Source organism: Megascapheus bottae, chromosome Y, assembly GCF_031878675.1.
Source record: "Megascapheus bottae isolate mThoBot1 chromosome Y, mThoBot2.hap1, whole genome shotgun sequence".
Taxonomy (NCBI): domain Eukaryota; kingdom Metazoa; phylum Chordata; class Mammalia; order Rodentia; family Geomyidae; genus Megascapheus; species Megascapheus bottae.
In genome coordinates this window covers 9733357-9750576 of record NC_143548.1, presented here as the reverse complement: position 1 = coordinate 9750576, position 17220 = coordinate 9733357, and the positions used below count along the sequence as shown (strand labels likewise).

The 17220-nt window shown below is 36.8% G+C and overlaps 1 protein-coding gene across 1 annotated transcript; it reads right to left on the bottom strand.

Annotated features, from left to right (window-relative positions):
* Positions 1 to 1619: 1619 nt before the first annotated feature.
* Positions 1620 to 11153, bottom strand: LOC150040317 (amelogenin, X isoform-like). The gene is made up of 7 exons (XM_090327348.1): positions 11100 to 11153; positions 8424 to 8471; positions 7034 to 7078; positions 6367 to 6804; positions 5569 to 5584; positions 2741 to 3031; positions 1620 to 1714 (listed from the first exon to the last, which is right to left on the bottom strand). Exons 1-7 carry the CDS (start codon positions 11151 to 11153, stop codon positions 1620 to 1622), a joined length of 987 nt encoding a protein of 328 aa, XP_090183474.1.
* Between the last annotated feature and the right edge of the window lie 6067 nt (positions 11154 to 17220).

Here is a 17220-nt window from a genome sequence, read left to right as displayed (position 1 = left end):
TATTAATTACAAAAAAAATATATGAAAAAAAAGTGGAAACATCACAGGTGAACATCTGGCTGTGAAGAAAGTGCTTGCTTTCATTTTTTTTTTCTTTTTCATTTCTTTTTGGTCCAGTCCTCAGGGCTTTTGAGCACTGTTTCTTAGTGTTTCTGTTCAAGGCTAGCACTCTACCCCATAGGCCACAGCCCCACTTCCAGCATCTTTTGGTACCTAATTAGTCTTATGGTCTCACCTTCCCAGGTGGTTTTGAAACATGATCCTCAGATCTCAGCCTCTTGAGTAGCTGTGATTACAGGCATGTGCCTGGCTTGTACAGCACGATAGATGGATCCTTGCACCCAGGACAGGATAGAGGGATTTATACGCCAAGCTAGGCAAATGAGGATCAGAGCCAACCACCTTGTCCCCACCATTTCTAAAACAAAACAACCTGTTACCCAATTTCATTTAGAAGCAATGTGCTTGTCAGTGGCTGGCTTGCATTCCATACTTGGGAAGCTAAACAACTTTGTCTTACAGCGTGCAGGGCCTGTGACTGGATCCCTTGGGAAAAATGGCAGTGCCCTCACTAAGCTGTGCTGCTGCACTCTGACATACAATTGAAGTACACCAGATGTAGAGAAAAAAGTGGAGCAGTGGGAAAAAAACAACCCGAGAAGCAGAATTGACAGTGATATGTCTATGGGCTGTTTCATTAAGATTAAATCAAATGTATGTATTCCATATAGTCAGAAGATTATATTTTTGAACATACAGGAAACAGCTACCTTGTTAGACCCCTCAGAGTTTCGGGAAGATGCTAAGAGCAAAAGCAATCAGGATCTTGTCTTCCCACATTGAAATGGTTTGCAATGGTATGCCATGTCTATTCTAAATGATTTCTCGAAATTCACCATATTCCTAGGTGAGCTACTCCTGGTTTACCCAACTATGATCAAATTAAATTCACACACACGCACACAGACAAAACTTTCAGACTTCCACAGGCACATTACACAGCTGATGAAGAAGGAACTCTATGTCACTCACACCTTGAGAGTTGCAATTAAAATACTTTCTGATCTTTTGAGTGTTAGCCTGTCTTCAATTTTGTGAAAATAATCCTTCCCATAAAAAAAATGGCAGTGTAGTGGTGATAAAACACTAGGCTTTGCTTAAATAAAAATAGCCTGCCTTCAGCATAAATCAGATGGATTTACAGAAGGAACTGTTGAGTACTAAATTCTATACAACAGATCATCTTTTTCCTCTTTGGGAATTGTACAGTTTTACTGCTATACCTGTATTAGAACAGGCTACAGCCAAGAGAAGATTTGTCTGGAAAACTGCATTTCATTTCAGTCCATGACAGATCTTTGACCAGAAGCAGCTGTCCAGCGTCCTCCCCTTGGCCTGTGTGTCTATTCTTGGAACAACTGTGAGGCTTGTAGGAGACAGGATGGGCAGGGAGCACTGTGTTCCCTAATTGTGAGAGATCAAATTCAAGACTGAGTTATCTGATTACAGAGAGGCAAAGAGACAGCAGCGATTCTCCCAATTCTTCTTGCAACTGAGGTGGCTTCTGGAAAATGTAAAATACTAGTCATTTTCCCCTATTGTCAGTCTCTTCTTGGGGGCTAGATAGACACTGAAGACTGGAGGCATGATGTCCAGGCAGCTGTATAGTCGAGGGAATTATACAGCTCCAGGACTCCGGAAGTACTTAATCTTACTGCAAGAAAAACAGAAAGCTAGCAAATACCTGCACATGAATAAAACAAGGTGATCATGATTTGAGAGCAAGTACATCATTAGGTTTACAAGTCCAGTTTTCAATCAAAATTTCCAAAATTGGGCCGGGAGTTTGTCCTAGTGGTAGAGTGTTCGCCTAGCATGCACGAAGACCTGGGTTCGACTCCTCAGTACCACACACATAGAAAAAAGTCAGAAGTGGTGCTGTGGCTCAAGTGGTAGGGTTCTAGCCTTGAGAAAACCCAAGGACAGTTCTTAGGCCCTGAGCTCAAGGCCCAGTACTGGCAATAAAATGAATGAATGAGTAAATAAATGGTTATAAAAAGTTCCAAAATAGTGTCCTGAAAACAATAGAGTTCCAAAATTTAGTGGGATTGTTTCCTGGCATTTCAGCAGTTTGGGTATTTTCAAAGTCAGTTTTGAACTTTGCCGAAATGCCTTTTTCTGCCTAACTCTCGGGATTGGTGTGATTTGTGTGATGCATTGGGACATTTACTGCTTTCCGTTTTCATGTGGAGTATCTTCAGTGAGCATTCTTCCTGATTCTCCATCTACACTACCAAAGAGGCAGAGAAAGCACACTGAAGACGCAAACACACACACACAGTCACAAAATCATCAACACGACCCTGATCAAAATATATTGCTTTCATAAAGTACTTTGTTAAATAGCTTAAAAATGTCAGTAGCCACTGGATACTTAAATTATTTTTTAAGGAACAACTCTTCCCCAAGAAAGGATAGGAAGCTGAGGGGCTTACAGAACAAAGGAGAGAATAGCCTCTGAGACAAATGTAGAAATTCTAAGTCTGCTGTGTGTAGAAGTAGTAATAGTAGAGTGATAAACAAGAAAGGTGGGGGATGAGAAGACAACTCGAAACTCAATAGGGAAGAAAGGAAACCCACTGACATAGAGGAAGAAGATACTTCACTTTTGTCTAAGCTACTGATGTTGGCAGTTAACTGGTGTGTGTTGAATAGGGCACTGTTTGAAGGCTGAGCTCACCCTTGCCTTTGAAAGTCACTATGAACGACTGGCATTGCTTGTGGAATTTCCCTAGGTTCTTTGTACGCATGTCTGGCAATTCGGAAAACATTGGTGCTGCATCCAAATTGCTCCCATAGCGACACTGGAGGCATTGCAGCTGGAGTATGCATGGCCCTGTTAAGTCCCTGGCAAGAGTGGCTGTATTTCCACCAAAATTCCCAGAGGCCTTGAGCGTGTGGAATGTGGTGATGGCCAGACATGTTCCCTGAGTGATCTTGACTGTTGTGATCATGCCCGTCTCTGTCTCAGCTGCCACCCAAATTTACATGCAGAGAGTTCACTTTTCTTACTAGAGATTGTGCATGTCCTAGACAGAAGGGTCTTTCCCCATCCCACCACAGGACCCAAGACCCCCAGTTCTTCCTCCTGGTCACAGCCATTTTCTTGAACAGCTTTTTGGGTGTTCGATCACTTGATTAGCAAGTAAAGAGGGAGCTAAGAGAGGGCCCGAGAGTCTCGTTGATACACAAGGGAAGGACATCAATTTCCTGTGTGTAGTGGTTTGATAGCCACAACAAGGTAAAGTTTGATGCAGGACTAGACAATAAATCTGCTAGGCAATCATCTTTTTTTTCTTGTGGTTGTTGTACCTTGACTTGAAGGCATTCTGTTGGAGGATTCTCGTGTGCTCTACTTTGCTGATCTTAGCATCCCACTCATTTTCTCTTACACATCTATAAAGTTCAGTCCTTCCAGATGATACATAGCTTCTATCTGCATACTGTTTTATCAGAACACTGATGTCTGTGTGCCATGATGCAGGTGGTAAATTTTATCTCTCACTCTCTTACAGCTTTTAGTGTTGTTTAACATTGGCCTCAATCATAGTTTACTTCCCTAACCACTACTAAGTGCAATTGCTCTATCGTAAATGGTATATGGTATATGTTCACTTTCATTTATCTGACGAAAGGTTTTACTTTCATTTCCTGATTTTTTCCGTTGCCCATTGGTTTTGTGTATATGTGCTTACATGCATATGTGTATGCATATATATATTTATAATCGTGTTTTTGAACAGTATGGTTATGTATGTTGTAATTTATCCTCAGAAACGTGGGATGGGGTAACAATGTATGAGAGGTAATGAAGCCACTCCCTGATGAATGTCACTGTAACCCCTCTATACATCACCCTGACATTTAAATAAATTAATCCTCAGGTTATATATCTGATATTTGTTTTAGCACATTTTCCTAAAATTAATTTTCCTCTTAATTATTTCATGAGAATTATGTTATCAAACTGGATAAAGACCTAGTTTCTCATATCAAAAATCTTTTTTTTTCTTTAAGTAGTGTATTTTGAGGAAGTTTGCTTGTGCCACCAAAATTGTCAGATGCACTTCAATCTTCACTCACAAAATTGACATGGAATAATTTTTGGTGAGATGAGTTTTATGAAGGTGGGTTATTCAATTGTTACTGAGGATTCTTTGAAAGAATTATATATTCATTCTTTCCCAATATAAAAGTTTTATAGATATGATTCTAATGTAGAGTTATGTTTATGATCAATAATACGTTAAGCCTATATGCTTGGAGTTTTTTTTTCTTAATTGGTGACTATTTTCTATGTCCAATTCAAATTTAGGAGAGTTCTTACCAAATACGTATTTATAACTCTTCAGTTACACTTTTTCACAACACAAAACTTTATTGAAAAATAATACATGAATACTTTTAAAGTCATTTTATTGACTTTATTGACTTCTTGGCATATGTACTTTAATCACAGAATTCCTAAACTAATGATAATGGTAAGTTGTTTTCATCTTTTATTCATGAAAGCACCTGAATTTTAATCCTGAAAAAAAGAAAAGGAATAGTTAATTTTATCTTTCCATAAAACTATATATAGTAGAATATATGAATGCATTCATACAGAAAAAAGAAAAGGAATAGTTAATTTACATCTTCCCATAAAACTATATATAGAAGAATATATGAATGCATTCATACAGTTGCATATGTATGCGTGTGCGCACACACACACACACACACACACACACACACACACATGTTTATTGGTGATAAGTGCCTCACAGACTTTCTTGCCCAAGTGGCTTCAGAATCCTGAATAGCTAGTATTACAAACGTGAGCCATCAGTGCCTGACTAAAATGTGTATGTTTAATTGTTTAAAGGTATATGTTCCAACTTAATTTGAAATCTATTACATACAAAGTGTCTTTACAATCACACAGTCATTCAGTATGATATATTTAAAAAGATAGTCTTACTTTCAGAATATTTAATATCTATAACAATATTATATTGATAACATATTGTTGAATATGTATCAGTGATGTAATTATTTCATTTACATAAACAACTCTAAACACGGAGTTATATGCAAATTTTACATGTATAGAAATTCTAAAATTAAAAATGCCAATTCAGAGTCATATTTCTCTAATATTGATGAGATATAAAACAGAATTCAGGGCCTTGAATATTAATAAAGACAAACCTTATTTATATATTAAGAGTATAGTTATTCCTTATGAGGAATACAAAAAATTTTTAGACAATTTTGTCCTACATTCTTCATAAGTGTATTTGTGTAAGTTACAATTTCTACATGTGCCCCATATAATTCTTGATTGGTAACGTTTTTCTAAACAGAGCATTGAAATAATTAGTTCCAGTATTTTCCCATATTATAAAGAAATGTTAAATACTCATAAATCTGAAATAATCTGTATCTATTTCTCTTTTTAGAGGGTAAAGTCAGAATTAAAGCCTAGAGCATTTGGGCACCTCCATAATGTCATTTCCATCTCACCTGCTTCTGCTTCTTGCTAACATGACAGTAATCATATTTATGAATTATCAGACTACATATTCATACACATAAAACTGAGGGTTTGTAACAATAGATGGCCATTTTACTTATTGTGTCCCACTAATTTAGCAAAAACCTGTAAGGATTTAACAAATCTTATTTGTGATTCCTTTTAAAGGTCAGTTTAATGACAGAACTCTGAAAGAACGTTCCTCTGTGTTCAGCTCCTCTGGCTTATCTCTATGTTAAAGAACTTTAGAAAGAAACGTTAAGTTTTTAAAGTGCTTTCATATCTTTCCTTTTCATACACTGCACACATACAAGTCCCCTTACTAATGCATTTACACAAAATTCTATCAGGGTCTGGACAGTAAACTATGAAGATTCAAAGATGATACTTGGCTTTTAAAAACAAAAACATAGTCGGGTGCTGGTGGCTCACACTTGGTAATCCTAGCTACTCAGGAGACTATCTTTGAGAGGAAAAAAACAAAAAACAAACAAAAACAGAGGGACCCAGGTCCCAAGCCCTGAGTTCAAGTCCCACGCTCCCCGCCCCCAACCTCTTCGGAATTGGTATTGTGGATGGAACTCAAAGTAGGCTTTGAACCTGCAATACGATTGTTATGTACACAAACTTTTATGAAATAACATTCAATAGTACATAATTTGGCTTAATAGAAACCTGTGGTTTCTACACTTTATGCCCTAGGTTATTTGAAAATTTATGACTGTGGGGCCCATCGCACAGAGCCATTGCCCAAGGTCTGCCTTTTAGTGGCTTGGAGGTATACTCACCACTTCTTCCCGCTTGGTCTTGTCTGTTGCTGGCCAAGCTTCCAGGGGCAGATCAGGAAGAATGGGGGGCAGGGGCTGCATGGGGAACATCGGAGGCAGAGGTGGCTGTGGTGGCAGGGGCTGCATGGGGTGCAGAGGCTGCTGGGACTGGATGGGCTGGTGAGCCTGGGGCTGAACGGGCTGGGGCTGGTAGGGCTGCTGGAAGGGCTGCTGGGCGGATGGAGGGAGGTTTGGCTGGTGGTGTTGGGTTGGAGTCATGGAGTGGTGGCCAGGAACTGGCATCATTGGCTGCTGGGGGACCACGGGCTGCTGAGCTGGCACCACGGGGAGGTGGTGATGAGGCTGAAGGGTGTGACTCGGGGGATGCTGTTGAGACAGCACGGGGATGATTTGGTGGTGCAGCCATCCACCCATGGGTTCGTAACCATAGGAAGGATACTGGTGAGAAACAGAGAGTCAGGTTTACCATCGGCTCAGTTGATTTCCAACTGGAGAAGTAGCAGTGTACTAGACATTCTATTCCATTCCTTACACAAATATACCTATGCACATAGATACGACTTTTTACCAAGCAAAATCTTAGTGTCTATAGGCAGACAGGATAGCCATTTAAGAAATTCAAAATCCTCTCAATTTCAAAGGAGTAAAGAACAACACATCTACATACCGGTTGCCTTATCATGCTCTGGTACCATTTTAAAGGGGTAAGCACCTTGGGAGAAACATTAAAGTTCATTTAATTAATTAAATTTAGTATAATATAAGCTAAATACTTATCTTATTCCTGCCTTAAGATTACTGTTAGGTTCCTTGGCCCAGTTCTGTTTATTTTGTCTGAGTATGTGACTATTTCTCACACACTCTGAGGTCACTGCTGTCACCCTCACATGTATGGACAAGGTTCTGAGGCTTTAAAGAGGGTTATTAGCTTGTCAAACGTTATAAAAGTAGTAGAACCTTTCAACAACTTTTGTCCTTTATTGCAAGAACAAAACAAATAAGCAGAATTATGACATTTTAGTTTAATCTCTTTTTATTTGATCATACAATGGTGGGGGAAGCAGAAAACGTGTACATGCTCTCTCTTATCCTCAAAACAGATTTGCTGGTAGAGTATGTTAACTTTTCAAAAATTTAACAGAAAAATCTTCTCTGAGACACTAGCATTTTATTCAGCTTTGTATGTAGTAAGGAGATTAGTCATATGTCCAAACAGATACTTGGGTAATGTATTTGAGCCTCTCAGTAGCCTCAGGTTTGTAACTACTAACTACTCAAGTTTGATTTGCATGTGTGTTTTATTTTCCAGTAAAATTATCATTATGTCCATTCTTCTAAATTTTTTTTTGTCGCTTGTAGGATTTGGACTCTGGACCTAGGCATTGTCCCTGAGCTCTTCAGCTCAAGGCTACTGCCTACTCTTGAGCTACAGCACTATTTCTGGTTTTTCTAGTGGTTAACTGGAGATAGAAGTCTCATGGTCTTTAGTGCCTGGCCTGGCTTTGAACCGTCTCATGGTCTTTAGTGCCTGGCCTGGCTTTGAACCGTGATCCTCAGATCTCAGTTTCCTGAGTAGCTCGGATTATATGCACAAGTCACCAGCGTAGTTTTTTTAGCGTACGTCTGATAAGACATCAACCTCAATTTCCAAAGCTCTTACAATTTCCATCACTGTGCTTGTTCATCAAAGCTAAAGAGAGACACTTTTGCTAAGTTAGAATCAGAAATTTTCTGCCTAGAAATTTCAACATCTTAGTCATCCCCACATTTTACAAGTGGACCAGAACAAGTCTTTTCAATTCAGACTTACTTTATGGCTACCAAGAAGTCTGCCTGGAAAATGTTTTGCTATTTTAAAAAGAAAAGTTGAATCAGAGCACCCCTATATAAGAGTGAGGACAAAGAAAGCCTGAATCATCAAGACATAAACTTGGAGACAAGTGGTGGGAAGTGAAAAAGGATGACCACTTCAGAAATCTCTTAAGAATCAATGCACTCATTAAAAAATGTTGTGGGCACTATTAACATAGTTAAAATTAGTAAAAAAGAAAAATTACCTCATAGCTGAAGTTGATATAACCAGGGTGCCCAGGATGAGGTGGTAGCTTTTATAGCAGAGGGGAAAGAATAATACAAAAAAATAAAAGGAGGGAAAAAGAGTGGAAGTCAGTATCAATTGTCAATATTAAAGGAGATGCAACTTTTATATCTATGTCATATAGACTATATATGAAGGTCTACTTCTCATACTATGTATGCTATGAAATAGAAGCCTTCCACTTTTAAAGAAGCTAAGTAAGAAACAAACACTTTTCTCTAGGAGTGAAAGTGTTTTAGTGGAGGACCTGGAAGCAGAGCCATCATTGTAAGAATATACAACTATTCTCCAGTGAACTCATTTTCTTTGGTATCAGGGAAAAGGCTACTAGATCCACTCACCAATCCATTGATGAAACTCCCTCCATGTTGAGAAAGGCATAATTCTATTATGCAGTTTAAAAATCCATAGAAGGAAACAAATGATCTTCAAATTATTTTTAATTGCTTAAGTGTGAAAAGCATTTCTTATTGCTAGCATGTAATATGGAATTAAAGAAACATTAGAAAAGACACAGTAAAATGGAAATAAATAAATGTATAAAATATAAAGTATATAAAATATATAAAAATATAAAGTATTTTATAAAGTATATGTCAATTTTTCTTAATAATGTCTCTGTCTTGTATGGCAGAACTTTTAAAGTTTCACATAAAAACAGTATAAATATGTACTTTCTGCAATCAATAACATGTTCACCAAGTGATCCTGGGATGTAGTTGACACAAAAAAAGAGGATTTTGTGCAGAAAATATTGTTCAAATGACCCTATTGTCTTCTTTTAAGTTTGTCATCTTTTGTGAGTATTTATTTACTCTATTTTTGTAGTATTTGATTTACACTCTGGGAGTTAGGCTTTCTATACAGTTTGTAACAATAATCAATGGCATTCTCCCATTTTTGTACTGGTTGCTTTCAGATCAAGTCTTGCCAGCTGCCCAGGAACATGCCTGAAATATAGTTATCCTTCGGCTTCCTGTCCTAGCTGGGATACCATACCACCATTCCCCCAGCTTAGTGCACTAAAAGGGAGTCTTGCAAAATTTCCTGTCCAGGAGGACCTGAAATTTTGATCCTACAAATCTCAGTCTTCTATAAAGTTAGCGTAACCAGCATGCATCATCACTGCTCCGATCCATGGATTTCTGAAGTGATCTCACCAACTTGTCAGCTTGGATTGACCTCAAACTGCACATTTTCTAATATCAGTCATTAACTAGGACTACAAGCTTGATCCTACAGTATCCCACAAGGCTTACTTACTTTTACTCAACTGTAAATGGTTTCACTACAGTAATTATCTTTTCAATATTGTCTCAGTATAAGCTCTGAATATGAAAATGTGGAATTTTGAATGTAGTCATCTTTCAGAGTGTAGAATTTCAAGAAAGTAGAGAATCAGGTTGGTCTTAGGAGTAACCAACAGAGCGGTATATATTCAAATTCTCTGGTTGGCTGTTGATACATTTAAATGTAAAATAATTCCTGTACATTTCACATATTGCAGGATTCCAGGCAATTGTGCTAAAACAAGCCACTTGCTTAATAGAATTATTAGGACCTCTGGGAATTGGAACATAGCTCAGGAAGTAAATTCCTTAATAGAGAAATTTTAATAGCCCCATAATTAAAAGATAATTGTTTCAACAGAATGTCCTGAATGGTAGTTAAATAGAAACCAGTTTACTCAGTACTTCTCATCTGTACAGAATTTGAATAATTAATTACATCTGTTTATTTTAATTTGTAATAATTATATGTCTACATATATTTATGGGAGAAAGTAATGTTCTGATATGTTTAAAATGTGTGATGTTAATTGAATACTATTTCCAATAGTCCAGAGAAAATTAGAATGAAAAGAATCTATGTTGGGGCGGGAGTTTGGCCTAGTGTTAGAGTGCTTGCCTAGCATGCACGAAGACCCGGGTTCGATTCCTCGGTACCACACACATAGAAAAAAGCCGGAAGTGGTGCTGAGGCTCAAGTGGTAGAGCTCTAGCCTTGAGAAAGTCCAAGGACAGTGCTCAGGCCCTGAGCTCAAGCCCAGGACTGGCAAAAAAAAAAAAGAATGTTAACGACCACCTTAGATGATTATTAAACACAAAAACATTTAATATTAGAAGTGGGGCTGTAGTTCAAGGGGTAGGGCGGCAGCCTTGAGCTCAGGAACAGCGCTCAGGCCCAGAGTTCAAGCCATATGACCCACCAAAAAAAAAAAAAAAGGCATTGCTTTGCCGGCGCGGTGGCTGACGCCTGTAATGCCTGTAATCCTAGCTACTTGGGAGGCTAAGATCTGAGGATCAAGGTTCAAAGATGATTTGGGCACTAAAGGACCTGAAACTCTTATCTACAGTGACCTTCTAAGAAAACAGGAAGTGGGGCTTGACTCAAGGGTAGGCTGGTAGCCTTGAGCTGAAGATCTCAGAGACAACGCCCAGGCCCAGGGGGTAGGGTGGTACCCCCTTGAGGTGATTTGATTAGGGACAGCATCCAGGCCGAGGTCAAGCCCCATGACCCACACACAAAAAATTAAATATTTGTGTGATATTATAAGCCACGACATTTACAAATCAATTTTTATTTCCAAATATGTAAAACTGGACAGAGACATGCTAAAGGATAATTCACTTACGGGCATAGTGAAGGCTGCTCCCAGCAAACAGGCAAACAAAATCCATGTCCCCATTTTCTGATAATTCTGAAATGTAAATCAACACCTCTTCTTTAAAAATGAGTATCATGAATTCTCCATAAAGACCCACAATTAATTACTTGTTGCTAGTAAAAGAGTCATTCTGTGTAAGCTACCTTTGTTCAGATGCAATATTTCTGAAGTCAGAGTAATGTAAGGTAGCTTTTTACTAATCACGAGACTAAAAAATGCTTTTTTTCATATATTTTTATTGGAATTAGTAGCAGGGTTACATTATATTCACCAGATAGAAGGTGCATAACTTCACAAACATTAATACCCTTTCTCATGACACGGTCCCCATTTCCCCTCCCCCAACCCCACTCATCTTGATTTCCCCCTTCCCTATCCAATTTCAAATAAGCATATATAAAATACACCAGATAACAAGGTGAAATATTGTTAACAATATGAGATAACCAAGGAACAGCAAAAGAGATGAGAGATAACATAGTACATTAAGGACAACAATCACTCATTATATGGCTTTTGTTGCTATTAAGTTTGGCCTAGTGGTAGAGTGCTTGCTTAGCATGCTTGAAGACCCAGGTTCGATTCCTCAGTACCAAATATATAGAAAAAAAAGCTGGAAGTGGTGCTGAGGCTCAAGTGGTAGAGCTCTAGCCTTGAGAAAGTCCAGGGGCAGTGCTCAGCCACTGAACTCAAGCACAGGACTGGCACAAAAAATATATGTATGACAATAATATATGATAATATATCATAAGCTATATATGTATATACATGTGTATGTATGCATGTATATATACTGGGGCCACTACTGGGAGCCCAGGGCTGTCCCTGAACTTCTCTTGCTCAAGGCTAGCACTCTACCACTTGACCCAATGCTCCACTGCCAGCTTCATTTTTTTTTTGTAATTTACTGGAAATGAGAGTCTCAAGGAACTATGACCCTCAGATCTCAGCCTCTTAAGTAGCTAGGATTATAGGAGTGAGCCACCATCACTAGCATTTACATGATGATACTTAGAAATTTTTGTCTATGCTTAATATATAGTTAAGTTTCTATAACCTAGAGTCATAGAACTTCAATTAATACTTACTTAAGAATAAACTCAATCTAGTTCTTGCAAATAAGAAAACAAGAGCTGTTTTATGTTGTGATATCTAGTTTTTGACACTGTTGGGATAATATCAAAAAGAATCTTCGATACTGACTTTGTTACAGCAGTATTGAAAACATTTAATTGAGAAGTAGAAATGACATGAATTCGTTTTTAGATTTACAATTCTGTTGAACTTCATTCAGGAACCTGGAGAATATATTTTGGAGTTCAAAATATACATTATAGAGTAAGAGAGTGAATAAAAGTGAAAAAAGAAAAGCAAAATGTTAATAAAAGTAAAAAAAGTGAAATTGAATGAATTTTGAATGATTTCTATTATAACAAGTTTACTTTTTTCCAGTCATAGCTGTCCTTAGTCAGATGCTGCATTTAGTTAACCCACAAATTATATATGTTATATAAATAAAAACAGGTACTTAGCTAATAATATAAATAGAAAATCCATAGAATGAGAGATGATTTTTACAAGGTACGCATCAGAAAAGGACCTCATATTGAAAGTATTCTTAGACCTTAAAAAAATAATAAACTCTCAAAGAAGTAACAACTCAATTAATAAATGAACTAAAGACTTAAAGAGAGCTTTCTCCAAAGTATACATAAGAATGACCACCAGACAAATGAAGAGATGTTCAACCTCTCTGGCCAAAAAGAAATGCAAATCACAACAACATTGAGATTCCACCTGACTCCTCTTTGAATGGATAACCTGGAGAAAACTAATAACAATGCTGGCAAGGAAGTGGACAAAAGGGAATGCTACCACATTGTTCTTGGAAGTGTAAACTTCTTCAACTGCTATAGAAAGCAGTATGGAAGTTCCTCCAAAGACTAAATATTGAGCTATACTATGACCCAGCAACCCCATGAGTGGGCATTTATCCATTAGAATACAAATAAAGCTACACTGCAGCTAACCACATCCATGTTCACTGAAGCATTGTTTACCATAGCCAAGATATAGAATCAACACCAATGCCCCTCAATGGATGATCTGAACAAGGAAATGTGGTATATACACAAAGGAATGCTACTCATTGATCACAAAAAATGATATTGTATCATCCATATGAAATGCAAAGACTTGGAAAAAAGATTATGCTAAGCAATGAAAACTAGATCCAAAGAAATATAAGTTGCATGGTTTTCCTCATCTGTGGAACTAGAATTTGCCTACAAATTTACAAATCAACACACTAAAATGGTAATAGGAACAGAAAAAAACACACACATGAAGTGGTAAATTATACAGGTCTCTAAGCATTCACTTAGAGTGGAGATATTCTTGAGAGGACCACATAGGCACAAGAGCTATGAACATGTGCATGTGTATCAGACCATATAAAATAATATTTATTGAAATGAGTTTCAAGGGGTCAGACAAGAGGCTTTTCCCCTTCTTATTCTTTGTTGCCATTTATTTCCTTTGTCTTGTCTTTCTGTCTTTGGGAGGGCAAGTAGTGGGGCAGAAAAGCTGGGGAAAAGGATGAACAAATGCAGCAATGATAACCACTAGGCCCTATATTGAAAATAAACTATACAAATTACGATTAGGGACAGTAGGTAAAAACTGCGATATGGTGAGGAAAAGGGGGACATTGTACAAAAAGAAATATACTCATTATCTGAAATTGAACTATAACCCTTCTGTATATGGTCTTCTAATAAAAATAAAGAAATTTCGGGCCGGGAGTTTGGCCTAGTGGTAGAGTGCTTGCCTAGCATGCATGAAGACCCAGGTTCGATTCCTCGGTACCACATACATAGAAAAAAGCCTGAAGTGGTGCTGAGGCTCAAGTGGTAGAGCTCTAACCTTGAGAAAGTCCGAGGACAGTGCTCAGGCCCTGAGCTCAAGCCCAGGACTGGCAAAAAAAAAAATAAAAATAAAAATAAAGAAATTTCTTAAAATGTTGATTTTAAAATATGAACAATAATTTATGAGAAATATTTTACATATTGGAAATAGGTTATATATTATGTAATATTCATATTATATAATTAATAATAAAGCTGATATTAGAGCTATACAGAATGACTAAATAAATTTGTTGTGTAAAGTTTACAATAAAAATATGCAGAAAATATTTGATAATTCTATATAAATATGTTATTATTTTATGTACTTAACAAGATATGTTTTATTAAATTTTTGCCAGTTCTGGGGCTTAAACTCAGGTCCTTGGCACTGTCCTTGGGTTTTCTCAACTCCAGAGCTCTAACACTTAGAGCCATAGCACTACTTCTGGTTTTTTTTCTACATATGTGACACCAAGGAATCAAACCCAGGACTTCGTGCATGCTAGGCAAGCACTCTACCTCTAGGCCAAACTCCTGGCTCTATTTTTTTTAATATATATATATATAAATGTATCTACTTTAATGCTCAAGTAGCAAAAAATGTAACTAATAGATACTTTAGTGCAACTGATAAAATAAATTTCATAGCATGAAGTCGTAGACATGTAGAATAAGTTTCTTATTAAATACAAAATCAGGTAATATAAATAAAATATTACAAGTAAACATACATACCTTTCAATCTGTTCCAAGTAAAATTCCTGTTTTAAAACCAAGAATGATGAGTCCTTTAGAATTACTACAAGTATGAACTCAATTTATATCTTTCAGGTTATGTAGACCAACCAATCAGATTTATAAAGGAATAAATGTGTTGATTATGACTAAAAAGTCCTGTGTCATGGACTTTTAACAACCATGTTATTTAGCAGTATATATTGTGATTACCTGATGCAGTCTTTCATTATAAGTAATAATATGTTTAACAGGCAAATTAGAGGCTGTACTAAGTCAGAAAATTAGTTGATTTTCACATGTAGATACGTTTAGACATACTCTTTAGAAGATGTTATATCATTACTTTGGAGGAGTAAAATTTAGAGACTGTCTGTGTTTTGTGAGCTCTTCAAACTGTATCTTTTATTCAATATGGATGGCTATTCCTCATTTCACTCACTATTTATAAATGTGGAAAAGTTTTTCCTCTTATTCCTATTCTGAAAACATTGACATTAAAATACCATGACCAAGATTGTTACGGTAATTATCATAGTATTAAAACACCCACCAGTCATCTAAAAGACAAAGCAAGGAATATTTGATTGAGAGTAGTAGTATTACCATATTTTCCCCCTGGAGATGACCTCTATCTGCAATCCTGGGATGATAGGTATGGGAAACCATAACAAAAGGCTTATTTCTCTTAATTCAATGTCCTCAGTGTTCATCCCCAATGTCATAAAAGACAAGAACTGCTTTTTGTAAGACAATCTATAGTATTCCACAGGATATTAGGGTTGTTTTTGCATTTATCTCCTGAAGTGGCTTTGATATATTATCTATTTCATGTAGACCTGCAATAAACTTACTAGTGGCAATGACTCTTTTATGTTTTGATTTCATTTCCTGTAAATATACATCCAGAAGAGGGTTGCTGGATCCTATCTATGATATCTATTCCTTCTCTACGTATCCTTGTACAAACTTATCTTCCACCTTTTCTTGCAATAGTCACCTTTCTGACTCTGAATTGATGTTATCAAATATGCCTTGATTTTTTTGGTGCAGTTTTCATTCATTTTTTTTCTTTATGAAGATGCTCGATATCTTTTCACATATTTCTTGCTTATTTACATATTCTGTGTGTGTGTGTGTGTGTGTGTGTGTGTGTGTGTGTGTGTGACATTTCTGCTTTTGGAGAGGTTAATTGAAGATAAAAGTCTCATGAGGACTTTGCTGCACAGGTGGTCTTCAAACTGTGATTCTCAAATCTCAGCACCTTAAGGAATGCAGGCAAAAGCAACCAGTGCCTGGCTTCCTTCCAATTTTTATTAGCTCATTCCCATTTTTATGTAGACTACATTTGTGTCATTAAGTTATTTGAGATCAACATAGAAAATATTCAATTGTACAGAAGTTTTATATTTTTAGTTTGAGATATCTAGTCTTTTCTCTTTCATCTTATCATTGATGTAACATAAGATATTCTTAGTTTGGCCATTATCAATATACTTTTTCAGATTGGCTCTGCCCAGCTGATGCTTGTAATCTTGACTATTTGGTAGGCTGAGAGTTCAAGCAAAAAGTGAGACACTATCTCAAAATTAACCAATGCAAGAAAAGGGCTAGAATTATAGTTCCCCAGTAGAGTTCTTGCCGAGAAAGCACAAAGGTCTGAGTTCAAACTGCAGTAGATCCTAAGAGAAGATTGCTTTCTTATATTTTCATTGAAAGATTTCATGTTCCAGGTCTTTTGTTTAGGACTTTAACTCACCTCACATTGAACTGGATTTGTATGTGGCATGAAATAAGTGTCCTATTTGATGGTTCACCTTACTATATCTGTTTGCCAAAATAAATGCTACTGAGAACACTGCCCATTGTGCTCCTGACACCTTTATCATTTTGAGATAGACTCTCATATGTAAACCTAGGCCAGTCTGAAAAGTGATCTTCATATTTATACTTTATATAATCAAGTGACCAAAGCTGGAAACTAATGACTTTTGCCTATAAACCAAGCTACTAAAGGAGGCCAAGATCTGGGGTCTCAGATTCAAAGCGAACCCAGGCAGAAAACACTCCTATTTCCAACTAACAAAAAAGCTAGACAGAGGTTACAGAGCACTAGTTTTGAACACTAAAGCTCAAGGACAACTTCTAGACCCTGAGTCAAAGTCCTAGGAATAGCATTAAATAAAAGGGCAAATAAATAAGCCATAATATATGGATTTACTGCTGGCCTCTTTATTCTGTTTTTTGTTGTTGTTATCTGTATGTTTTGTATCCATAACAGAGTATTTGAGTAAAATCATTAGAGGATGTTATGCAGCAATAACTTTGTCCTTTTTCTCTCTGTTTGTTGTTTGTATAGCCATTTAATAATTTGGAAATAGTTGCATATCAGAAAGTATTTCAATTAATTATTTCATCTTACTTCTAAATAATATCTGAGGAGA